The 26,305-nt window shown below is 41.9% G+C and overlaps 2 protein-coding genes across 3 annotated transcripts in view; both read right to left on the reverse strand.

Moving 5' to 3' along the window:
- Nucleotides 1-1,721: 1,721 nt before the first annotated feature.
- The window catches only part of LOC124412967 (arrestin domain-containing protein 17-like), a 160,324-nt gene continuing 135,740 nt past the window's right edge, over nt 1,722-26,305 (reverse strand). The window contains exons 1-8 of one of the 2 annotated variants that reach the window (XM_046893221.1): nt 5,321-5,485; nt 4,484-4,625; nt 4,288-4,401; nt 3,965-4,182; nt 3,663-3,836; nt 3,152-3,325; nt 2,793-3,024; nt 1,722-2,539 (exon numbers count right to left, since the gene is read on the reverse strand). In XM_046893221.1, the coding sequence (XP_046749177.1) occupies nt 2,370-2,539; nt 2,793-3,024; nt 3,152-3,325; nt 3,663-3,836; nt 3,965-4,182; nt 4,288-4,401; nt 4,484-4,598 (1,197 nt within the window). In that variant the 5' untranslated portion in view covers nt 4,599-4,625; nt 5,321-5,485 and the 3' untranslated portion in view covers nt 1,722-2,369. Of the gene's footprint in view, nt 2,540-2,792; nt 3,025-3,151; nt 3,326-3,662; nt 3,837-3,964; nt 4,183-4,287; nt 4,402-4,483; nt 4,626-5,320; nt 5,486-26,305 lie in introns of those variants that run through there. The other variant, XM_046893222.1, reaches the window with a different exon arrangement.
- On the reverse strand, nt 15,934-17,996 carry LOC124413644 (hemolymph lipopolysaccharide-binding protein-like). The gene is made up of 7 exons (XM_046894365.1): nt 17,925-17,996; nt 17,494-17,836; nt 17,076-17,112; nt 16,864-16,873; nt 16,226-16,330; nt 16,131-16,141; nt 15,934-16,033 (listed from the first exon to the last, which is right to left on the reverse strand). Exons 1-7 carry the CDS (start codon nt 17,994-17,996, stop codon nt 15,934-15,936), a joined length of 678 nt encoding a protein of 225 aa, XP_046750321.1.

Consider the following 26,305-nt stretch of genomic DNA (forward strand, 5'->3'; position numbering starts at 1 on the left):
CTTGTCTCTCGGTGCTTTTCTGTCTGGTCCAAGTCACGCGTAAATGGATACGTGGACCGCGATTGAAGCAGGTTCATTCGCGGAATTCCTTCGGCTTTCTGATTGAAATGTCGAGTTCCTTGAATCGAATGAATCGCCGAAACAATTACCGAATCCATTCTCTACGCTGCCTCCTCAATTTCCATTACGCGAATCACTTTGTACTCCATTTCTCTTTCCACTAAGTAATTGTTCGTTTATGTGCATAAATTTTCAAGTAAGTCACGTGGATAATATTGGCAGCAAAATAGTATAATTATTAATTATAAGTGTTTTAATCGGAAGAACATCGTAAAAAGTAGCGAAATAAAGACAATTTTAGAAATTAATCAACATTACAGGAATCAAGTGCTCTTTGGGTGCAATTACGCGAGGTTATATTGAAAACGGCCCTTAATCAGCAGCTAAAGAGCACTTAATTATACTATGCCTCTCGAACGGTTTTCTCGACGTGATTCTGCCAATATTATCTACGTCTCAAAGCCCTCGCCGTGTCGTAGAAAGCCGTTGTCTTACAAAAGGTGAATATAAAACACGAATTTCGGTTCAATTTAGTATTGCGAATTCGTTGTACTGGAAACGAAAAGAATCTTATGAAAGTACGATAAAGTCGGCTTCTTGGCTGACTGATACTGACGACAAATGAAGCTGTAGGAACGAACAGATCAGAGACAAAGTTCGAAGCACTGCACAACGTAGACAACAATTTGAATCCATAGCTGTACCTACATTATTTGCATTTTTTTTGAGCTTCTTGTACGGTTTCTCCATGTGAAGCTTTGAGCAAAGATTTTGCGCTCTGTTCCATGCAAGGATGGTTGAGTCTAGTAGGTACAGTACAGCCGGTATCCACAGTCTTGCGGCCGATACCAGGAAATTCCCTCTCCCAGATGCTATTTAGCCGGAATTTATCGTTTAATTTAATTCCCGTAGCCTAATGCTCGCGGCTTAACGACGGGTTCGCGAAACCGACAAACTCCAGAGCAAAGGGTCGACCTGAGAGCAGAAAGCGTCTGTTTCAGAGAATGACAATCGACTCCGCGTTCTGTACTCTAATTATATTCGCCTCGATATTTGCCCTACAGTCTTAGCTACGTAGGTCGTCTTAGATTCCCAAAATTAGACTACCTAGTTTCGTCTCACCATCAATCCTCCTCTTATGTATGGAAGAGCTTGGAAATCCATCGAAGCAATACTGTTCAATACCAGATATTGCTCAAGTATTACGGCGTAATATTGCTGCGGGTTCACCAGTCCTTTATTATCTGGCAAGCGGTGCTTTAAAATTGTTTCGACGCTAAGAATAAGGAAACTTGCGCTCCGTTCGAGCTTCGGTCAACAAATTCTGTTCTTCATAATCAAGTTATATGAACTAGTAAATTCCCTTTATCTGAGAGCGTTATCGGTACTTTGTGCCTGGAGAAGGCTGGCTGATGTAGATTGAAAATATTACCGCAGAAGCTCGCTGCCTGGCTCAGACTCTATGCGATTCCAAAGAATATAGACTTCGTTATTCCTCAACTCCATTCTCGCCTTTTATGCACACCTTCGTTGCATTCATCCTTTTATCTGAAAACGTAACAACTCGATTTCACGTTGACGTATAGCCATCGGCTATGCTTTGATACTCGATAACATTCTTCAGTTTGCGATACAGCAGGACAAGTTAGACTCCGTAATGCTTTTGTGTAACTTATTTATTAAAAATTATACGAGTACTTCGTTGTCGCTATTCTAGCGAACAATTCGGATTTACTTCTGGTTACTTGTTACAAGTTTAAAGCTCGGGCTGTACAGAGTACAATAACGATTGAAGTCTGGCACATGAACACTGCTGGCTTCGGTAAGCTGAATTTAACGAGACAGGAATTATAATAAGCACTGTTCCTTGATAGGCATCTGTGTTACTGGATTACCAAAAAAATATCCTTTTTATGTTTTTTATCCGTATTCCACACATATTCATACTATACTTGGAATATTTGTGATTTTGGAACCGATGCATGCCATTATACGGCATAAGCTGCATGGCGATAAAATATATAATAATAACGACAATAATAATATGTTCGATGAGAATAATTCGCTGTCAATCATTTATCGTATTCAGTATGCTTAGCTCACACAACGATACGATATATGAGAGTGAAACGATTTCTTTTCTTATCAACGAACAAATTGTCAATTTTCACAATGAGACTGTGATCTTTGGCATGGGCATCACATGGGATACAATAACGTCATCATGGTTAGCGATTATTTGTAGTGGAAGATACATAAACGTTTCACGGAATTGTGACACAAAAAAGTATAACTAATACAGTTTATCGTTAGTTTGTTGGCGTAACAGGTCCAAACTCGTAAACAGTGTATTTTGGATCGAATGATGAAGCGATTTCTTCGTCACTATCTCCGTCGGAATCCTCGCCCGGTGATTCGTCCTTTTCACGTTTCGATGCTTTGTAATTTTCGCATTTTTCGAAGGTACAACAGCATTTAGCTGCAACAGATTTGAATGTCATGGTAACAGCTGTGTTTTCCTAGTAATTTTAAATACATACATACATATTTCAGTGCTGAATCTACGGTATAACAGATGTTGAAAAATTGTTTCAAAGCGTTTTCTGAACAGTAAATTGAAGTATTTGAATCCTGGCTACAGACAAATAGTGAAAGGCTTTGTGTCGTAATTACGTCTAAATCAGCCTCATGGTTGCTTGCGAACAAGGAAACCCTTCAATTTTGAAACTTACGCAAGCTCGAGGAATATTCCTCTATTTCCGTTGGAAACACAAAGGTCTCTTGTTGGGACTCCGGCTGATTTGGAGCGGATGGTGAGGGCAAATTTATACCATCGAAACCCAAAGCAGATGTCGACATAGTGTGCTGTGGCACTTGGTAAGTGAGAAGCGGTATAGTACCAATTAGAATATCCATTCTGACCTTGAGATTTTTATTGTACCACCCTTCGACCCTAGCCTCAACCTGCAACAAGGTCAGTTAATTCGAAATGCAACGGACCGTTATTTATTGAAGAGGAGTCGTGGACCAGAGATGATTTTGTCTTAGCTTGTACTCGGTGGATATCTTCTTACGAAAGTTTGGCTCCAACCTTTAACTTGTAGTCGATTTCGATGATTTTACAATGTTGCAGGCCGGAAGGTGGAAGCGAGGGTAACTTTAGGTTGATTAGAACCAAATCTTGACCCTCGTCGACGTTCACTTCGAAATCCGTTATCACTTCTTTTCTGGTCCGGGAATCTCCCGGCGCATGAAACGTAACTAACTGTAAAAATGTGGGCATGCATAATGTGTTACTCGCAGTAATTGCGTGATCAAGCATCCCTGAGTTGAACTTTATGCAATTTTAATGCTATTGCGTGATAAAATTATCTTCGTGGTCTGGCTAACCAGAGGATTTGTGAGATTTGAAATTGCCTAGTCGGATCTGACAGATTACAATAATAAAGTCTAGTATTTTTTTTCATGTTATTCTCATTGTCAGTGAAACTTTTATAAAGGTGCAGAGGAGTTTTCATTTGACTTTCAATTCTGTCGCTTTTTTTTTTTTTACAATGAACCTACGGCAGCGACGAAGTTATGATTAATTCAGCAGAACTCACTTTTTTCAGCACTACTCTCAACTTTTCAACGTCAACGCCTGACATATTATTCAGCTTTGCTTTAATTGGTATATTTTGTCCCGGTACGTAGCCACGAACGGGAAGCGAAACGTTCATATAGAGAGGCTCCGAGTGACCCCAAAACGTTTTGTGATTTTCCTCGTTTATCGGCTCCTATGGAGAAAATCAAGGGTGAAGATTAGGAAAATTTCTTCAAATAGAATTTGGAAAAAGTGAGGTGATGCCACGATCGTTTATTGTCGAGAAAACGACCAGGCTCTCGACGTCAATCCTCATCTTACCGACGAAAGTGGTTCACGGTTAAGATCAAGGATCGGCACGATGGTGAATGGAACTTTAACGACGTGGTCAAATTTCCAGGGGCGATCAATGACTGCTTTGACAGTGTAGCGAACACGTCCGTACAAGCTTTCGAAGCTGCCGGGAATATTCGTCGGTAGCATCCAGGTGAATGGGAACACGTGACTTCCTTCGGGAATTTCAAATTCTTTTTCTCCGTCTGAAAGGAGGGTGTGATTGAAAGAAAAATGAATAGATTACAGAGTTGGGTGGAAAATATGCAAAAATTCTTTTGGCTATGCTGCGTCACAGCGTATCGACTTACCTCCGCAAATAATACACTTTATAGCCATGTAGGTTTCATTTGCTTTGCGTATTTGATTCCCTCCTTCGGGCTTCCAACGCACCTTGGCCTCTCCCTTGTACCTAACTTCGATCCCTGTCGAAACAAGAAGGAAGAAAATAACCGAAGTAATGAGATTATCTCAATGTCACGTCGTTTTATTCATACGATTCATTACCTCGAACCTTTTTCGGCGAGTCTACGTCTATGTAAACATTACCGGAAATTGGACAACCGGCGTAATAAATTCCGTACGGATTATCCAGGATGATCTCGAATCTCAACAGGCCCATACTTCACGAAGATCTTGAGCCTGAAAACTTGCAAAAGCAGTGAAATTATATACTTGACACGTGGAATTTAATAACACGAAAGACGTGTAACCATTTTTTTTTTCTTTGATCAAATTTAGAGGGTTAAGCCGATGCGAATATGAATATGAATGCCATCGAAATTGGATACGAGAGCTTCCAGACGATGAGTATTTTGATTGCGATTTATACTTCGAAGCAAAGGCGTTTGGTGTGATAATCCGCGTAGTTTCATCCATCGATAAAGCCGTCTCGCACGCTCCGAGAATTTCAACGAGAAATCAGCACCGAGGAAAGCTTGGGAGTTTCTTCTAAGGATATACAGTACTTCAAGGTAACCGATAGCTGATGACTTATCGATACCGAATTCTAAACCTGTCGTGGAAATAGTGTACACCATATACGAGTCAGGCTTTTACGACTGCCACATTCGTTCAAATTGAACTTCTTGAGTTGCGAAAGGATTGCTTTATATGCTTTGCTATAAATCGTTCTCCCGTACTGATTGACGGTGAAATGATTTACCGATTCAATCAACCTGAGCAACATTTGCTCAGCACTTTGTTTGTGTGATTTTTTTACGCCTCAATTTCGTTTCGACTTTCCACGATTTACTCAAAACCACGTAACAAGGGTCTGCTATAATCAAACTTTCTTATTCGGCCGTTCATCGTATCACTCAAGAACGCACTAATTCTACACACCTTTAGACACTGCAACAGTAGATATGAGAAACGAAAAGAAATCTGCAGATTTTGTGCACTAGACTTTACTGCAGAACGGCATTCCTCTACCAGTTGTGACAGTTCGCCCTGAGCTCGGATACTGATCCTTCGGAGCAAACTCTCGCGCCGTCGGCCGCCAATACTTTCGTCTAGACTCAGAGACGCCTTGGCGTCCTCGAGAGTCGGATGTCGGGCGTCGGTGGCCGCCATCGCAGAACTAACCATAATCAACCAGATCCATGAAGATCCTGCAGGGTAATACGATGCCGGTATTGGAGAATCAAAATCATCCTCGAAATGCCGCCTATCATGTGATCGATTTTGTACCATCACACGTTTCGTGAACCACGCTTAAACTACGTGACGAGGAGATATCATCATTGGTTTCCGCAATGCGGAGGTAATTTATCGTAAACAACCATACAACCTTCAGGTGATGATTACCAATGTGATTGTTATATGTATATATTACTATATATCGTATATTACTGGCTGTGAATTTACGTCTTTGTAACAGACTACCAACCGGCTTTTGTAGAGAGGTTTAACCGGGGAACGTGGCGCATACTTCACATCTCGTGCATGTACCCGAGGCTAAAGAGGGCTGTTTGTGTTGGGTAAAACCAGCGTTAATTGAGTATACATTAGCACGGCAGCTTCAACTACGATATATTTACCCTGTGGCCTGGGGTCTATAAAGGCTGATGCGTGTGAACTCTACCCCTATTTGGCCAGAATACTTACTATATGCCCCCGTAATCCAAATGCGTATCTCCGTCAACACGCGTATAGACCAAATGGATTGATTAAAACCGCTATCTAACGATGTATCGCAATATCTTAATTACACAGACTCTGCTTAGGAGTTTGACGACAAGGGTTTAGTCAACCGTCACGGATCATTATCACTTTTTGAAGCTACGCTGAATAATGTCGTGGGATATTGATTAAACACACGAATATGGAATCGAGCAACAACTTTACCATCGACGCTATTCACCAGACTTGTGTCTCATTCCACGTGGCAATCAGGACTTGTAATAGTAGATTTAATAGTTGTTATTCACCGGGTATTACACATAATACGCAGGCGCATAAAAGTAGCGTGTAATTTTGGTGGCCTTTGATCGATATTATATGGTGTTCACTTTTCAATTATAGATGACTCAAAATTCTACAGTATCGAATCAAATCTGTTTCATGGTAATTATAATTGTAAATAGTTTCTCAGAGTTAAAACTATTACAAGCAATAATTTTTGCTGCCAGAAATTACTCTTCAGATCAACGCTTGTTTAATCATTGTTGTTTAATACGTAGATTTGGCATGAATGCAGATTGCCTTATAAAATAACCAGGTTGTACTATAGCAGATAGAACACTTCCATCAAATCGAGTCTCATAAATTCCATTTATTAGTAGCTTAATAAACTTAGAGATCAACCCCAAACGGAAACAAGTAATAAATGCAATTTCGCATCAAGCGCCATACAGGGACTTGACATCTCTTGATGATGAATGGTTGGTAGAAATCGTGGGCGAACCGATTGCGGAAGAACGTGTCGTGTCACGTGAACTTTTTTTTTTCGTTTCGTCTCTCTGAAGTCGGCTGAAATTGTATACATGTATTTTATGTATATGAGGCCCTTGGCCCGCGTGGAGTTTTTTCTCTCCGAGGTACACATGTTACTGTGGTGGTTACCTGAGAGCGAGACTGTAGACGTCTGACAAGAAGAAGAGGACGTGTCGAGGGAGGTCAGCGCGTGACAAACGAGGCTGCTTGTCTGAGCTTTCCACGTTGAGATAACGAGCCCTCTTTCCAGGTTGAGCCTTGATGCTGTAACAGCCACCAAAATTACGTGCCTTAAACACATATTCCAGAGCTCTCTCCATCCCCCGTCTAGTTCTGAATTGAAGACTGTAATTATTATAATTGCTGTCTCAATTACAGCGTGGATTTGTTCACAACCGAGTTACAGCGTAGCGTCGTTAGCTTCTATTATACTTGGAACTCGAATGTTGTTCACCGGACTCGTTATTATAGTTATAGAAGCTGGACGAGGTGCTTTGCGGATTGATCAAATTTTTACTCAAGCAATTTTTTCTCACCTACTACTTTTTTGCTAAGCATGCTGAAGCGACTTGCGAGATGGATTTTCTTCTTCCTTAAGTCCGTGTTTGCTAAAATTGAAACCCGACGTTTCGCTGATGTATACCTTATACCTTATAGGTATAAAAGTTGAAAATACCCTTGGCGTAAGTATTGAGTTATCATACACTTCAAAAAGTTACCACTTTGCCTGAAAAAGAAACACGTGTCTCACGTTTTCACCAGGAGATAGTCAGACGAAAAATCGCATTTGAGTTGGCTAAGAATTCGTATGAAATACGGTGGAAATATAGTTTAAAGAAAAGGTGAAAAGTAAAAAGCCAGAGAAATAAATGAAATTCTTTTCGAATCTTCTGGTGGAATTTCAAATCACTCTTCGAGGTTGTAACGGTCGCCATGGCGATCCGTTTGAAAATCGACAAGTTCGAGGGTCTTTGAAAAGAAGGAACGTCTTATATGCGGATCGGGACCGTTGTGCATATCAGTGTTCGGAGTAGGGCGACCCGGCCTTCCAGCCGACTGGAATGGGCTCGGGGACAAAAAAGCAATCAACCCTTGGTTTAGCCAGGAACTTTCCGCCGTCCTGGACCTAAAGTCCCACTATAACTTACTTACTACTACCGGCCTTTTTTTGTCCGTCGAAGCTTTTCCCTCTCTCTTGTCTCGCTATCGAACTCCATCACATCGACTCTCTGGATAAAGCTTGCCCACTCGAGCATGAAACGAAACTGGTCAGACAAGAAGTCCTCTCCTCCCCGCGCGCATACTTTTTAGAAATTACTCGACAGTAGGGATGTCCGAAAATCCGACGGATCGCTTTTCGCTTTGTTAAAGCGTCACTCGTCGCTCGAAAGCACTGCGAGGCTGATTTGTTGACTGATTTGACAACGAGATTTATTTGTTTAATTCCGTAACAGGGGGACCTTGCAGTCATGATGGCTCATTAAAACTCTGACACATTAATTAATTGCCCAGATTCAGTGAAACCGGAATCGAAATTCTTGATTTCAGGTCACTGAGGGAACAACATGAATAAGAACGTAAGGAAATCATGGGGATACAGTGGGTAATAGGTAATTAAATACGAAAACGATATCTGTATGTAATCTTGGATTTATGTTTATTTATTGGGAAGAGGGGGTTCATGATTACGTTTTGAAAAACTTGATATATTGATTCGAAAAAGGAGGACCCACTTGATTGATTAAATAACTTTGGAAGTGGTGGCTGACAGGAAAGGTCGAAGTTTTAGACTTAATGCAATATATACCCACTACCTTCATTATCGGCTCATCTAACGAGCTCCAAAGTCATGTAGGAAGACTTTGTGCAAAAAACTTTTATTTTTGCTGTCGACTATCATTTCGAATGTCGTTCAAACAATGCGGATTTTTGTGAATGAGGCACAAATTTTATGCTTCTCATCTTTGTACGAATAACGACCAATTTCATAATGTGCATTACGTTTGATTATGTAGTAATTGATGCCCCGGCGACTCGTATCGAGGCTTGTCGTTTGACAAACCAGGCTACAGCTGTCAGATTGTTAACGCTTCATCCGGTTTGTCGATCCAGAAGGTTCCAATTACGTCAAGTTTTCAGTAATTATAGGGAATGCATGCTCGATCAAAGTATAACTTGATATCACATATTCCTGCACGATATTACGAATGACATGAGGATGGGATTTGTTCACGGTAGAACGGATGGTTGAATTGAAACGTTAATATGTGCGATATTCCTGCGTGGCGTACACAGCATTATTACACGAAGTATGTTTTGCGGTTCTATCTGACATTCATGCGTTGTTGTACGAGTAATTTGATTTCGTGTACGATGACACATTTATGGTAGGTCTGGTTAGGATCTTTGGTTGAGGCGCGATACCCGAAAGAAATTTTATGGAGGTGAAACGTCGCCAGCGTTATATCCAGTATATCACGTGTCTCGCCGAACGTCGTTTTATTCGTGAATAAGATACAGAGTAAGTTGGTGCGGAAGGGTAAAACTCTCAGTCACAGTTTAGCTAGACGCGGTGAAACGTGCGGCGCTAGCTTTTACAAGATTACGGTTGAAACGTTGAAATTTGGAGGAAAAAACACAAGAAGAAAATAAACATTCATATGCTGCGTGCTTCTAGTCATCGGTAACCTCTGCGTCCTCGGTAAATTTACATTTCTTTAGATACGGCGGAGGAGAAAAAAATCACGAAGGAGAAGTAGAACACGAAGAGAAAGAAAAAGAAAAGAACACAAATATCTGTATATATATATATATATATATATATGTATATGCATAAGGAATAAAAAGTTTCCGGTGAAGGATGGAGGGGATGGCAGGGATGAGGGGTGGTTTGTCCAACACGTTCCTCTAAAGCACGAGCCTTTCTCGACCCTTTTCAATTTAAGACACGCGATAGGCTGTACCGCACCTACGTGTTACATACGTCGCTAGATCCTTTGTGTTTTACCCCCATTTGCGATAATGAAATCTAGGTTCCACTTCGCGTCGACATTGAAAAGCTCTTGATTTCACCTACAATCCCACTCAGACTCGCTTTCTTTTCTCACCACCTTTCCAGTTATCGTTGATACGTCGCGACGCGACGCGACGGTGCCCAGGTCTGACCAGTGCACCACACACACCGCATGCCATTGTTGTCACAGTCTTGGAAAGTGCTACCCGCGTCACGCAGCGAAATAACTGCAGGGGGCACCCGGAGTTACGGTCATGTGTCAAAATGCCCCTTTGTTCCACCTCTCTACATTCATGCACCTACAAACACCGTACACAGACGTACGTAATTCTCGTTCTTAATCAGCCCCCTTCATGTTATGCATTCAAATTTCATCAAGGTGCAAACACCAGCGCAACAAACCCAAAGCAAGTACCTAGAGCCGAGCGTGTCAACGGACTTTGCGGTATTCGCCCAACCTCGTTTTCCACAGTCTTGTATTATTGTTGCAAGAGTATCTCAGCAACGTAATTAATTTTTCGCTTGATTACTCGCGTCGGGTGCTTGGACCAATAGCACTTCATGGCACACAAGTCGCCATTGTACGACAGTACGGTTGTGCAGCTCAACGTATTCTGCTTTCACGGATCGGGGAAAAGCTTTACTTGACAACAAGTCACCCAAGCAATTGCATTATTATTATCTTCTTTTATTATTATCTCGAGTCTTCCGGAAGGCGAGCGTTGATGTTGTTCATCATTAGCTTCTAGATGATATTTTTCTCGCTAAAGAACCTCGTCGAGTCTGAAATTAGAAATCGTGTGAAGTTGGCATCAAGGAGGGGCTAATATTATTCCGCACTCAGTTCTTCCGGGTTCCAGAGTAAGGTTCGAGTCCAGAGCTTCCATGATGGTACAGAAAATTGCCGCGTGGCAAGTTGGAACGACTGAAGGGAATCTCGATCGTCGAACTCGGAACATTTCTGAGTTTCCCCAGGACTTCAATAATCCTCTTCACTCTCGCATCGATTGTGCCACTTTTCTACTTCCTTCCTCTGATTTTTCCTGTTTTTTGTCCCCTTGCGTGCACGTCTTTGGAAGTGCAAAAATAATTTTCGCAAATTATTTTCACCTCCGTACCCTTCAGATTCTTACATTATAATAGGTTTTCTTATAAATTCATTCGCTTATTCAATTTACCGGGCCGCTCACTGAGTGACGACATTGCGTTTAAGCGACCGACGACATCTGCGGGAAAAGCAGTTTATTCTGTCTCACATTTCATCCGGGATCACGACTCACCGTCTCCGTTTCCTGGGACGCCGCTTGCAGTATCGTGTTCTCAGTACCGCAGCTTTTGAATCCGAGTGCTCGGGCGCACTTCTGTGACAGCAGATTTGTTCTCTTATTTTTAGAAAATTATACCAATCCCCAGAGATGAGAACCGTGACTTCCAGGGTCGGCCGCATGGTGCGAGTGCCCGCCTCAATCCCCCCTCCTTTACAAACTATTTCTCTTATAACGCGTGTCATAAAATCTACGTATATATGTAATTTTTTTGCTTTTATCACTCGCGCTTTGATATCACAGGCTTTGATTTCCCTCGCATGCTTGGCCGGTTTACGATCGAGTGATTAACAAACCCGCTGCATAACTTCGTTTCGGTCACGGTTGAACAGAATTATATCTACGTACCAGGGAGCAGGGCTAATTTTTTCTGCGGTTTACCACCGGCTCATTAGCTCGGTATGTCAATGTCGGTAGATTCACGCTACCCTGGAATGTTGGCCGCGATGTCGATGATAATTTCGCGGTATTCCATTCGTTGGGAGCGAGTGGAGAGAAGCTGGCATTTTGGACGCTGCTGACCAGGCCGACGTTCCGCAATCCCCCCCTCGAAAAAAAAAGAGAAAATCCGGAATACGACAGTTCTACGAATTCCGGCGGTAAGACGATAGTCGTATACCTTCTATACGACATGTCTTGACGTGATCTTGCCTCACGACAATTTCCAACTTTCCAAGCACCACGGACTTCCCCATAAATTACGCTCCTGTCAGAGAGCTCGCTACCGTTGAATTTATTCCAGGATTATCGTGGGGCTCCAGTCGTCCTGTCAACTTCCCCTCGACGTATATTAAAATTCGCCCAAAGAGGCGATAAAAATAAAATTCAAATTTAAAGGGGTTGCCCGTCGTCGCCTCAGCTATCCCGCTTTCAATTTGTGTGCTATTAACGCCCCTCTCTCGACTATCTTATTGAACCTGGAGGTGCTACGGGATATTGATTGTTGGCATTGTTCCGGCTGTTTATTATCCTTTTGCCGCTATTATTAGCGTTCTGGATATTCTACCGACGAACATCCGATCGATGCAAGCCGTTTGGCATATGGATTATCGGCTGAATTATGCACTCGTCCAGGTATTGTCGGTGGATAATAATAATAGTAATGATAATGGGGTTTTGGTGCGCCAATTCGGAGCTGTACGTTACTGGAGGATTTTTTTCTTAATTATACAATTTGTATCGTTTCTTCGTGTAATGCGCTTTGGTCCACCAACGATTGAGTAGATCATTAAAAAAGCAATTAACAAGCTATCATAATAACAAGTATTATGATTACGAAATATAATAAAATGAATTAAAAGACCGGAAGTGAGGGAGAGTGGACAGCGAAAAGTCGGCACAGAAATCAGAGAGGAGGAGGGATGAGATCGATCAAGGGTTGATTTTAAAACGCAATGCAAAGAATGGTTTGATAAACATCAAATAAGAGGGTAATTTTCGTTTGCAAGATCTCAGACCTGCCTCGTCATGCTTAATTAATTATTTATCATTGGTCGTCAAGTATCGTGGTATCACCGTTAATTTTCCGCGGAATCTCTGACAAATTTCAATCGTCACGCCTACGTTCGCGTATTTTGTTTAATCCGGCCTGACGTCAGCCATAATCTTGAATATCTATTTTTTTAACGTCGTTGCACTGAACTTGCGACCAATTCTGTTGTACAGGAAGATTCTTAAATTCAACTGCTTTTTCTTCTTCTCTTCCTTTTTACCCTCGGACATTTATCTAGTCATCTTTCAAGATGAAATACAGGAGCTTTAGGATTCAGGGTAAGAGAAATTTATCAACATCGGCAGTACGTCACGTTTTACGAACGACAAGACCCACTCTACTAAATTGGAGATTGACTCAGTGGCCCAAATTTACACCTTTACTGATCTACCGCAGATGATTCAAGAAGTCACTGTGTCAACTATTTCTACGTTAACTATAAGCACTTGGAAGTTACTTATGGAATTTTTGTTTTTATCCGACGAGCTGCACGCTCGCTTTTTGCTGGAAAATATTCAATATTATCATCATTATTTTGACCTAAACTTGATTTGAATTCAAATTATCAAGGGAAAGAAAGAAAGAAGCGAAAAATCAACATAAACCGTTAAAACTCTAAACAATGGCCACGGTATAACTCTGGAAGAAAAGCAACGCATGAATTGTGTGTCTGAGAAACTGCAGAGGAAACAGGAAACAGAAGAAGAAAAAAAAACAAGAAAATACCAAAAACGTGGAACAAGATTTTCGTCGAATCGCCGAGGCCGTTGAATAAATCACCGGGTACCCAATGATCCTGTTGTTGTTTTTACCTCAATTCTCACTCCTCAGTCTCTCAGATTTACGATCTGTTTATAATTCGGCGTTTAAACTGCCAGCGCAACGTCTGACCATTGCCCGAGCGTTACTACTGCGTTTTACGGTATCTTCAGTCAGCGTTTCGCGTTTGCACGTGATTCAGCCAACTGTCAGACTTTAGGACCACAATTCAGGAGATTCAGTTGCCGCAGCGAGGCAAGGATTTTGCCGCAGGAAGTCCTCCAGGTCTTTGAATATATTACGCAGGTATATTTACGCCGTTAAGCGCTTAGACGGGGCGGGATTTCCCGCTGCAAACTCTCGCGAACGTCGGGAAATCTTATAAACGAATAATATACACACAGCGGCTGTGAGTCGTTCCTGTCTCACTTTGCACCTCGTCCTTTTAGTTCACGTTCCAAAGCACGCGAATCCCCGCGCATCGCTCTGCAGAAATTACGCTCTCAGAAATATCAGCCGGAATCTCGGTGCGGTCTGTACAAACACTCTCCGTTTACCCGTTGGAAAATCGCACGAAACGTATAAATTCAAACCTATAAAAAGCAATGGAAGTAGACATTCCTGAACGGAGACGGATATTCACCACCACGTATGCGCAGCACCCAACACGCGCAGCATCGACGTGGCTGTGAATGGCGAATCGCTCAGCAGGGACAAATGGACCAATTCATCTCTCTGACCTTTTCCGTTTTCTTCCCTCTTCGAACTATTCCAGTAACGAAGTATCGCGCTGTCCTGAAACTTCGGCGCTTGCAGCGTACCATTTGAGGACATTTTTTTCTTGCACTATATTGCACGTTATTCAAGGTTCAGGTACCTGAAGGTGGAAACAATCCTCGGAACAGTTATATGTATCGACGAGTGCAAGTCCATTATACCTATACGGCCCTGAACGATGACGGTAATAATTATGTCACACGGTTAACCGTGACAGTTATTCACCGTGCTGGGCTTGATTTTCAACCATTAAACTTTGGCTCGTGGGTAGAGAGAGATTGGTCGAACCGAATCGAACCTGACCGAAGTAGCCCAGCTTTCTCACGTCCGGTCCAACCGCACTCGTATAGAACCTTTCTCACCCTTTAGTTGACCGAACTGTTTCTCGACGGTAAAACCCTTCGGCTTTCGACTGGGAAGGACACGCTCAGTTTAACCTGATATACCAAATCCGTAATTCAGAACATTCTCACCCTTTCGTTCGAAAAAAGAGGGGGAAACGAGGCAGGGGAAAAGGAGGTTATATTTATTTACACAGGTACAGAGAATCTCTGATATTGGACTCTTTTCGGAAAGACGTATCTCCGAATTACGAGCATCGGTAATATCTCCGTCTGTTTTCGAAATATCGTGGCCGTCCGGTGATTTATCGGGTCACCGGATGAACGCGCTCCCCCATAACTCACATCGCGGCCACCCGGGCCTCTGATTCCTCTAGTTAAGTACCTATCCACGTAGACAGTATAGGCTTGTGCTCCTCCAGGAGGTCGGGATCCGCGTCGTTATACGTCCTCTCCTCGAGTCGACCGCGAAACTGTTTGGTCTTCGCTTGGGGGGTTGCTGGTATGGGTGCCGGGTAGGTATACAATGTGGGTCCTTATTATAACGGGGCGGCGTTGGTTCAGCTCGTTTGTTAAGGGACCTCTTTTGCCGCGGAATGAAATTTATTACGTTCGCGCATGAGATGACTCGCAAACACCGGGCTAAAGACGGATCTCCCTTCTTATCTCGGAATTAACTCCCGGAAGCTTCCTTCGCGCCAAGACCGAAGCACATACAAGAGACGGCATGTCGGTCGGAGTCTGTTTCCTCGAAAGAAGAGGCTCGTTTGTAACTAACCGTGTCGGAGGGTTTGAGGCAAATTGATGTCGCGAGACGAATTCAAAGGGACCTTTTACCACTACTTACCAACTCCTTCTTTTCACTCTCAAGACTCTTTCTTGACTCTTCCGTTTCACTTACGCGTCCGTGTCACCTATTTTACTCGACGAATACGCAGGCAATGTCCAATAATAATATTTACTATGAAACTGTATAGGTACACATCTGTAGTTTAGTATTCTACTGTCGTGTCCGGGTGAACGATGCTTTAACTTCTACCCCGGGATATACGATGAATCGAGTTCACCCTCTGCAGGCCATTATCTACCCTGGGCAATAATTTTTAGACAAATAAAAACTTCCTACTCTGGACCTATAAACTCGGTATATTTATAACCATGCTGATTTTTACGAACGGTATCTGGATCGTTCCGAGTTGTTATATGCCAAGTAATAATTTTTCTTCTCTGAGTAAAAGACGTCTTATTGGCCAGAGTTTTCTGACATTCGTATATACACATGGATACCAAGTCATGAAATGGGATGCTTTTCATTACCGATGATAATCAAAATTCAACGTAATTTTAATCTCGACGTTTGAATTCGCTTCAAACATGCAAGTATAAGTCGCAAGTTTTGGACTCGTGTACTCACTAGAGGATTGTACTTATGATTAGAAAAGTCTAAACATTTAACCGAGCAAAATCGAGGAATTCGAACTCGTCTAGTTTTTACAATCCGAGTGAATACCTTCGAAGATTCTGCGAAGAACAATTAAATTGAGCGAGAACTGCGTTAGCTTTTTTCTTCGTTTAAGTTTTTCCTGTGCAACAGCTTAGTTGCACCGTGAAGTTGTAACTGTCAATTCCATCTCTCGGTGTATCGGAGCTTTGATCGAGGTAGTTGCCTGCAGCTGTGACTTTGAAGTTGACCGGTGGACCTCGGTATACCTATGCGGTGCTTTGCGGTATTTTAGTTTAAAGTTGGAGGCTATCGTATCGGCCAAACTAACTTGTCCGTTTCAGGTACAGAGAAAAGTTTCATTTAAGTTTTGGCTTAAATTTACTACCACCCGGACGCTCGAACGTTTATTACGAGTTCACGTGGAGCAGAATGAGAAATAGAGAAAATAAATGAAAACACGGAGTCAATGACGGAAAAAACTGAAACGAAAACGAAAAGAGCCTTTAGTATACGTTTCGATTTCTCAACTCGAAACCCCTCCGAGCTTCCGTACTTATTTTTTTCAAGATTATACTAACGACAAGGGTTGGGCGGCCAAACCCCTTGCTGTGATATAGGTCGGTGTATATATATATATATATATATATATATATATATTATATAAAAAATATTGTATTTACATACGATACGTTATATTATCCGATTAAATTACGACCGTTTATCACTGCACGATATTCTAAACTTCTTAAAGTTTTTATGTGAGCATGGACTTTTTTTTGATAGGATATTATGGCCTTACGTGCTTTTGCCTGTCAGGTGGGAGTTTATGATGTCAATATTTATAGACCGGATTTCCGAAGTGTAAATAATCTAAATAAGTCTATCGTGTCCTAGGCTAATTGGCTGCGAGACTTGAACCGGTTTGGCACTCATTGAACAAACATAAAAATTAACAAAACTTATGCTTTTCTTTTAAATTAATTTATCGATGCATTTTGTAGAAAATTTTACCGTGGCGATACAATATTTTGGTCTAAATATAAAAAGTCTATTGAATACAATGAACTCATAAATACGAAATATTTGTTTTACGGTAGTATCAAAATATTTTTTACGTCCTGGTAGATTTAACTAAATTGCTTCATATATTTCACTAAATCTGTTCGGTAGACAAAGTTTGGTCAAAACGACAAAATATTCTATTTTCTACGCACTATAAAATCAACTAAAATTTTTGGTGCTGTGAATACAATTTTTTCTCGGATATATATTAACGCTAAAATTTCGTCTTCAGGACTAAATTTCGGTCATAACGATCAAGCTCTTTTCCGAGTGTACAGGAATGAATACCAACTCGCACGTTCTTTACAATATCTTTATTACTATAATTCAATTTGGGGGTAACCGTGCAGGACAGTCAATTGCTCACGTTGCCAGATCGGAAGCTCGCATATAAAGCCTAACGGCGTGGGTAAACCGTGATTGTTGAAAACGCCTGAGATGTGGAGAGATCCCCAGACTCGTTTTCCGTTAGAAAGAGTCCTGCCTTTCATCCATTGATTATATCCAGCCTTTTCCAAAGTCTCGTTATGGATGGTGACGAACTGCACTTCTGGGGCGAAGTGAGAGTGAAAACCAATGCTGGCAAAATCGGGATATTCTGACCCGGTAATTCGTTCCGAATTCCGGAAGATCTCCGTCACCATTTTCGCCTCAGCCAAGGAGTTTAAAACGGCCAAATGACCTCCCTCTTCGGCGCAAATCCGTCGAGCCTTCGGCGGATTCGGCGGATGATGTCATTCGGACCGTTGAAAATAGTTTTTAATCAAAATTTTTTTCTGACCCTACGATAGCCTCTACTTTATCGTATTCTCTTTGCAAACTGTAAACGGGTAAATCCGTGGCATGACGAAATTGACGAATACTTATCATATTTGTAAGATAAAATTGAAATTAATCTTAAAATTATAACAAATTTAATCAGCGTTGAAGTGCCTACATTTGGCGAAAAATATATTAATCAGGTTCTTTCTAACAAAAACATATGCCCACCATCGTTTGAGCGAACATAGTTAATTAAAATATTAATAACATATTTTCTCTATCATAACGCGGGAATAAATATTTTTCTCCCGTACCCTGATTTTTTTCTCTGAATCAAAAATCAATAGTTTTATTTAAACCCCTCGGTGATGTTATTCGGCTTTATTGGCCCGAGAATGCGAAGGCTGCAGGTGAAAAAGACAGCTATAAAATTCTTATAAGCGATATTGTACTTTCACTCTAGATTCTTTCCCCGTCTCTCATGATTCTGATCGAGGTAATTGAGGGAAGGATATTTTCATGGAAAAATATTGTACGAAGGGTATGATGGAGCCGGCAGTGATTGAGGTAGGTGAATTAGTCTGATGAGGGCTTTCGTAAGGAGTAAACCTGGTAGCTCGACCATCCCGTGATTAGAGCCTCATGCTTATGTCGTGACCCATACCCAAGCTAGAACGCTGTTGCAATTTCAATACCGCCTGAACCACGATCTTCACCACTGCACGTAGAAACACACGCATCGGTTCTCTTTCTCTCCTCTCTTCTTCTCTCTTCGCCTCTCTTCTCCTCGACTCACGTTTCGATTTATTTTCCATCCTGTTTCGTGGCTGCCCTGCATGTACGTAGGTATCCTGTTCACGTTTTGATTCTGTGTCGAACGTAGGTACCTTTTACCAGATGCAGGGTCATACTTATGTTCCATAAACCAGTGCTTCCATTTTCTGCGAAGTTGAAACGAGCAGTTAACTGATGAATCGAATGACTGTAAAACGGAGCATATCGACGAATTTCAAAGAGTAAAAACGGTTTTAAGAGCCCGCGTCGGAATTTAGCGCACACATGTGACCCTACCAAGGTTCATCATGAACTTACTTTGAAGGAAACTGAACCTAGAAAACCTACATTGATCCTGTAACTCCTCAAAATTTAAGGACAATCTCTACGTTGAACCTCCAACTGCTGAAATTTAAAATGCCAAACCCTCGTTTGAATCGACATTTAAACTGAGGTCATGGACAACCAGAATGATCCCTAAAGGATTGTGGAACCCTATATCATGACGGTACTCTGCACGATTTTCCTTGCAATAAGACTTTACCATTCGTTTGCGAGTTGCCTGACATCAGGATGTGATACACATATTATCAGAATATTTCCATCAACTCATTTCCAATTTGAATACAAATTCCACGGTTATTTCCTTCACTCCTATACTATTCCGTACACTCTTAAAAAATGATCACCCCGTATAAAATACGGCTGCACAAGTTGCTTTCCGTGATATGCTAATGCAATGAAAAAGAGAGATGAGTATATACCTATGTAATACCTACAAATATATATACACACAAGGAATTGTGCCAATTTGAAGCGGTACAGTTTATGTACCTGCGGATATTAAAGTGCTCAGCTTTGCGCCGTGTAGCTTCGTTTTCTTGGTCCCCTCATGGGAAGTGGAAAGTGACCTTTAATTTCTTAAGTCAGTAAGGATCACTTTTCTTGAGAGGGGTGGAGGGCGTAGCTCTTTGCCGCGGCTCTCCAGCGTTATCCTTTGGGATATTAATCGCGTCAAGATCTCGACGGCCAACGTTGCGTTTTCAAACTTCCGTTACGCGGCTGAGAGGAGTACCAATAACAGAATTTAACGGCTTTCTTGGCATTCAGCTCGTACAAATTTACTCTTCACAGTAGGAACGCGAACTGAAGTAGATTAAGGGGTGGAGACGGCATTACCTGACGATATAAGGGGGTGTTCACGTTATACCGTAGCTATGCGCTGACCCTCTTAAGCTGCTGACAGTCCAGGATAAATCCTTGAACGTGACGGTCCTGCTAACAGGATTAGTATACGGCCAAAATGCCTCTTAAGTTCCCTCTGTATATACTCTGTTGCCCTCATACGTCACATCCTGCAATGCTGCCGGAGATGACGAAGTCGCGGAGGTCGCGCGGGACGCGGAGGTCACGTCAAGCTTCGCGAGGGATACCCACCCCCACCCCCAACCCCACCTTCACTTCCGCCACGCCCGCGAGGTACCCACTCGTTGACCCGTCATTTATGACTCCGTTACCCGGGCGGAAATGCCTCGTAAATATCCGGGGGACAGTGTGCACACTCACATCACTCTTGATGTTTAATATTACAATCGGAAGCTTTCATCGTGAGCTACAAACGGACGATTTGTCTTTGACGTTGTGAAAATTCATTGCCAAGCTTTTTAGAGTTGATGAATTTTCTCATTATTCTTAAACAATGCGAGAAAAAACAAATCGCTTCTCAATAAGAAAATTGTAAGAAGTTCATAACGATTGCTTCAAATTCAATCAAGATCCGACCATCATGGTATAGAACTCGATTGAACCAGCAACCCCGATTCAGGGATGTCCATGCTATAGGAGATTCGAATTAAAGTATCGGGGATGCTGCTGATGGAGACGATGAGCGAGGTCGTAAGAGATAGGTTTGAGGTGGATGGCGCACGGATCAGTATAGATAAGTATAAGCTGCTAGTAGCCACGTTTACCGCTGACCGCCGGGGAGGAATTCTCATCCATCAACGGACCGCGGAGGCTGTGGGAAATCCCGTACAGTTTTCCAGCGGTCTCGCGATGGAGCATGGGGTGAAGCATAGCGGAGCTCCGTTTCGACGTTTTGCTCGAGACGGCGCATAGCCGTGGCTGCGGCTTTCGATGCATCCCATTATGGAAATGTGACCTCACAGCTCTTGAAAATTATGTTGATGTTATGCGCCCCCGTTACCCACCAGGCATTCTCGGCTTATCTCGAATTCATAAAATACAATTATCTTTTTTTTCCACCTCCACCCCTATTCTGTCGAGGATCGCTGGGCGCAAAAAAGTGGACGTGAATCTTGCCGCCATGCGGCATGCCGGGCAAAAGGCTCTGTTACCCGAGGACCGACGCGTATAACTGGGCAAAATATATATATTCCCACACCCTCACGTTTTTCAACTATGTTTTATGCACCGACGCCGCAGGGTAATTATTATGCGCGAGAAGGCTCTTATCTTTTATCCCTATTCCGTTTTTTCTTTCTTTTTTTTTTTCTTCTACCTCAACCACCACTCAGGTATTTCGGTTGTATCCACATCCGCACGTCTACTTGTTCCATCGAGTGGAGCATTCCCGTGACTTTGTGTCGTGCAAAATGGTAGCACGTCGGAATATTCAGAGTTTGGTGATGACTCTCGCTTGTTCAACGAACAAACTTTACCCGTGCAGTCGTTCTTTGATCTTCGTTGGTACACGCACAGCTTCTACTCAACCGTCTATCTAGGTCTAGGAAACTGGCCTTCTGACTTCTCGAATAAACTTTGGACCCGCTTGGACTGAGGAGAAATTATACTTGATTGCATGAATCTCTATACCTATGTATAGCGGATGAAACAGAAACTTGGTACTGTCGACCTGAAACGACATATTCGAGAACCGAGGCTCTCGTGATGATTTCTTTGCACTCCAAAGAGGTGAAATGTGCAATTCTTAAACTCAAACAGTCCAAGTACATGTATCGCTTCACGAGGGCTTGGCTGCAATGATATCATCAGAGATCGCGTATTTCGCGAAGCGAGAGTGTTACGTGTGGACCTGCGGAAGGAAAGAGGAAGAGAAATTGAATTCACCCTCACGGGATACGATACAAACAGCGGGGCTCGGAAAGCTTTGGAGCACCGAGGTTCTTGATTTGCTCAGAAGTTGGTCAGGTAGGCTCGGGAGGCTAGGCGACACTTGGGCCACCCTGAGACGAACCGAATTGCCTGTTTCGTTTCGCCATAATTTCCCAGTTGGAACCTCACGTATGTGTGATATCATATACCTCTATACATATGCACGTGAACGTGTGGGTATATTTATTTTCAGGGTAGAGAAGTTTCGCCTTGCGCCGGAGGACCTTGATTTGAAAATGATTAAATTCTTCCTAGTTCAGTCGCGTGAAACGAATTTATACACAAATTCAAGACAAACGAATGGAAACTCCGTAATCTGGATTTAGCCGAGGGTTTTCGGTACGGTTGGTATAGACGATCCCTTCTGAAAGGGGAATTCTTTATGGGGGATTCTCTGTAGACATTCTGCATCCTTATCGGGCCTCTCGTGAGTAAATAAGGAAGCCAGCCCAAAGTGCCTCTTCTCGGGCGAAAGTGATTTCGATTCTGTCGATCCTGATAAGTTTAATTATCTCTCCTAGCCGCCGCTCTTCGGGAGTAATTTTAAATTCAAGTTGAATTTAATCGACGCCCGCACCATTCACGCTTATATATATACACTCCTCCACCGAATCTCACTCACCACGGCCATCTGATTTGATAGATCGAATTCAAATTTTTTCTTGGGATTGATTTTTGCACAGGGAAAAAAAATGAACTTTATTCTTAAACAAATAGCGCTCGTCACGGAAAACCTCATTCTAATCTAAAGTCACGGAATCATTTTTAATTATTTTGGATGATTTTCGATCGACGTTAACTCCAGATATTATACATTGAGGTGGTTTTAATCAGTCAAGTTCCGAACTTATCAGACTTTCAGAAAAATTTCATGGTCGCGTCGTAATAGTCTAAAATCTTGAATAACGTGTGTATCTGTTTGGAGACCGGAATTACAGTCCATTTCGGTACTACCTAAACTTTTCGTGTTAATAATAACTGCAGGTTAAGCTGAAGATTGAACCACCAGTATGCAGCGCGGGAAATTATGCCTGTCGTAAATTAGGTCGGCTTAAGTTAATCGGGTGAGGTGCTTTCATCTCCAAGTGTCCGTTTGATGAATTAACCACTATAAGTAGGTATATCGTTGAAGGGGGGGACGAAATGAAAAGCGGCAAGCGGAAAAAAAGAAATGTAAAAATAAAAAAATGAGAAGGATCGGGCAGCAGAGAATGAAATTAACGGCGGAGGTAGAGAGTAAAATTTACCGTTGTAAATTTCAGCCAGTTTCTCTCGAGGTGTTTCGCACGAGCAAAAAGCGTTTGACATGAAAATAATTGGGTAAATATTTCTTTTAAATTGAGACTGTCGGCTCGTCGGTCGTTAGTTCAGATACTTTTAATGTTGTGTACGCCCGGCAAAGCCAACAAATGGGAAACGAGTCGTTAATTTAAATCGGGAATCGGCACATCACGATCACCATTGCTGATCTGCCCCCTTGTTCTACGCGGGTTTGTGAAAAGAATTGGTAATAAAAAAGGAAGTGCTACAGAATAAGACTTTTGTTTACGATTGTTTGAATTCTATAATTCTGAAAGAGCAAATGGCTGTACAGTGGGAGAGAAGAGAATGAGGTGCGTATTATTTCGCTCCGTGGAAGAAAAATATAAAGAAAAAACGAAGAGAGGGAAAAAATATAGAAGAACATAATGAAAATGAAAAAAGTGGTTGAAATTAAACTCGACCAGCTGCGCCGCGTGCTTCATAATATTCATGACCCTTAAAAAGTCTGTTATTAAATCCGAATATTATGCAACAAAATAAATTCTTTTAAATTTATTTAGAACGTACCAAACTGGATGACTTGTTCGGGGTTGAGAAAAAAAGAAAAAAGTCGTGGACAAAAAATTACAGACCCCTGAGCCTCGGTGGTCGCCTATACTGGTTGAAAATTATATTACGTACAATGTTTGCATCATGAGGGGAGTCGGGTGTCTTTTCCACCGCGTGTTTCGATGAAAAGCTTCAACAATATTCCTCGATTTGCATTTATTTCACAGAAATATTTTTATAAGATTTCGCACCGAGTAATTTAATCAATATTAAAAAAAGTCAATTCCTCGCTTCATCGTCGGAGTCTGGTACCCTGCTTATATTTTCCGTCGTATAATAATTGGTCTTAATTAACGAATATACGAGAAAAAGAAGAAAAAATTCCACCTTAACATTATCATATATATATATATATATATATATATATATATCTGAGAAATTATGTCCTTCGACGCTTTCGTTTTTCCCACTTTGATCTTCGCGTTAAAAAAAATGATTATTCATGGAGAAAGAATCCGACGGCAGTGGAGCCATAAATCTGTTTTCTTTTCATTTCTTTTTCGGACCGTATGACTTTGTATAGGCAGGTACAATAAACCTAGGTAGATACATGTGTGTGGTAACGGAAAAGAGAGAGAGAGAGAGAGAGACAGCATCTCGAGGTGCCCGGGGTCGAGCTCTCGATGTCCTTTTGCCCCCCGGCATCCCCGGGTGGATTTTAAACGAAGAATATTGTCTCGAAAGAGTCCAGCAGAGTTCAGTGCTGGCATTGGTCGCGTACCAATGGTGCTAAAACCAAAAGAGGTAGGAATTTCTTGCTCCAACGGAATCTGTGTCGGAACGCAGGGCACGTATATCTTAGTAAATCTTACGGCTACTTGCCTCCGCCACCGTTCTCTCTCATCCCTCTCATCCCTCTCATCTCGCTCATCCCTTTCTCTCCGTCCTTCTCTTTCTCTTCGCCCTTCTCTTTCTTTCCCTCTACATCGCAGGCAAACGGCTTGGCCAACCCCTGACGAGTTAACGAAGCACATCGCGGGCTGAGAGGCTCTCCTGCACCTGTCGAGGTCGCGGAATACTTTGAAGTACAATTCGTTAGGCAAGACCGGTCGCGCAACCCCTTCTGTCTCTGTCAAGTATATATGTATATACACGCAATCGCCGCAAAGTTTTATTCGCTGGAAGGTGTGTGAATACGTGAAGAAATATTTTTACTCACCCTGTTAATTTTAACGTATACTCTGTAATCCCTTAGCGAGAGATAATTTTTAAGGGTGTTTTTACCCTGCTACCTATTGCCGCTCTGCGTGTAAAATTAGTAATTGCTCTTACTAAAATCTCTTCTCCGTGAAACAATTTCTCTTGAATCTGCAGTGAAAATGAATCTCTGGTTTTTTAGAATTTTTACCGCGAGGTAGAGCTCTTGACGTTTGCGGTAGTTAATTGCGATGGGATTGAAGGCAAGGGCCGAATGCAAAGAAAAGCTGGTAGATATAAATGCACCGTTTTCATAGTCTCTTTTGCAATACTGTCTCGTAGTCGTTGAGTAAAGCATCGTCGTGGACAGAGTCTTGAGTTGGAACGCGAGTAAGAGCGGACAGTGAAGTTGTAAATTACGTCCTTCCGGGGGTGCAGAGTTTACTGTATTACTCTGTTTGTTTTATCACGTTACATTTGGTTAAAAAGTTTGGTATGTAAACCCCAGAGGAAAGATTTATTCGAAAGAGAGATATTCCCCGAGTTTTACTAAATTATTCTTTTCAAAACGAGTAATTCCTTGTCCGATTCAATGATAATAATAACCACGTTCGAAGGAGGGTGAACGTGGCATGAACCTGTTCGTTTCGAGGAAGTGATTCAATTTGACAATTGTTTTACTTTAATAAACTGAGAGAAAGGAATTCGTATTTGTTGCAGGTAAATATTTCATTCAAAAGCGTCACTGGAATTGATAGAATTCATTTTCATTAACAGGCCAGAAGTACGTCGCCTAAGTACAGTTTCAAGGCAGTTTTAAAAATGCCATGGCGGGATCGTTGTCTCATGTTTTTTGCAACCTAATTGCAATTAAGTTTCAATTTTAAATTGACATAATCTAATTTAGCAAGCTTTCCTTACTCACAATAATTCTCTTTATCTTCGAGTGTGACGTTGATAGAAATTTCGGTGGTAGAAGGGAAAAAAGTTCAGTTATTATCAGACAGCGAAGTGGGCAGGTGTCTGTATGCGTGGTCGGTAAAATTGAATTGCTTGAAATAAAAAAAAGAACGAGAGGACGGAAGCACGTGCGTGTCGCGGGGCTTGCAGGCAGAAATAGAGCAACGAAATAAAATGGAAAAGGGAAAGAATAACACGTTGGAAAAATATACAAAAATGAAATACCATTGGACGAGTGTATAACCTACTTAGCACTTGACGATCTCAGGACACGCGCACATCTGAAGTATGCCGCTCTTATTCTCGTCAGCAGGTAGATAAAAATAACACATTTTTCCTCTTCCTTGATCATGAAGAGGCTTCTCTACCTTTAATCTTAAAGTGCCAAGAGCACATTTTCACATCGCAGCACATTTATCGACTAGCTTGTGATGAAAGTACGATAAATGAAGAAAAATTTACGTGTTCAGGCATCTGATTTTTTACACAGCTTACCGTGAATCAGATTCGATGAATTCTAGAAAAGCTCTGACGAGTTA

This window comes from Diprion similis, chromosome 12 (genome assembly GCF_021155765.1).
Source record: "Diprion similis isolate iyDipSimi1 chromosome 12, iyDipSimi1.1, whole genome shotgun sequence".
Lineage (NCBI taxonomy): Eukaryota > Metazoa > Arthropoda > Insecta > Hymenoptera > Diprionidae > Diprion > Diprion similis.

Bases quoted from the DNA above. Each gene is read 5' to 3' on its own strand.
- LOC124413644 (XM_046894365.1), bottom strand. From the start codon at position 17,996: ATGATAAGTATTCGTCAATTTCGTCATGCCACGGATTTACCCGTTTAC. The intron at 17,837-17,924 runs GTAGAGGCTATC...AATCCGCCGAAG, and splicing joins TGCAAAGAGAATACGATAAA to GCTCGACGGATTTGCGCCGA. The intron at 17,113-17,493 runs GTGAGCAATTGA...TGTATTCAATAG, and splicing joins CGAGCTTCCGATCTGGCAAC to ACTTTTTATATTTAGACCAA.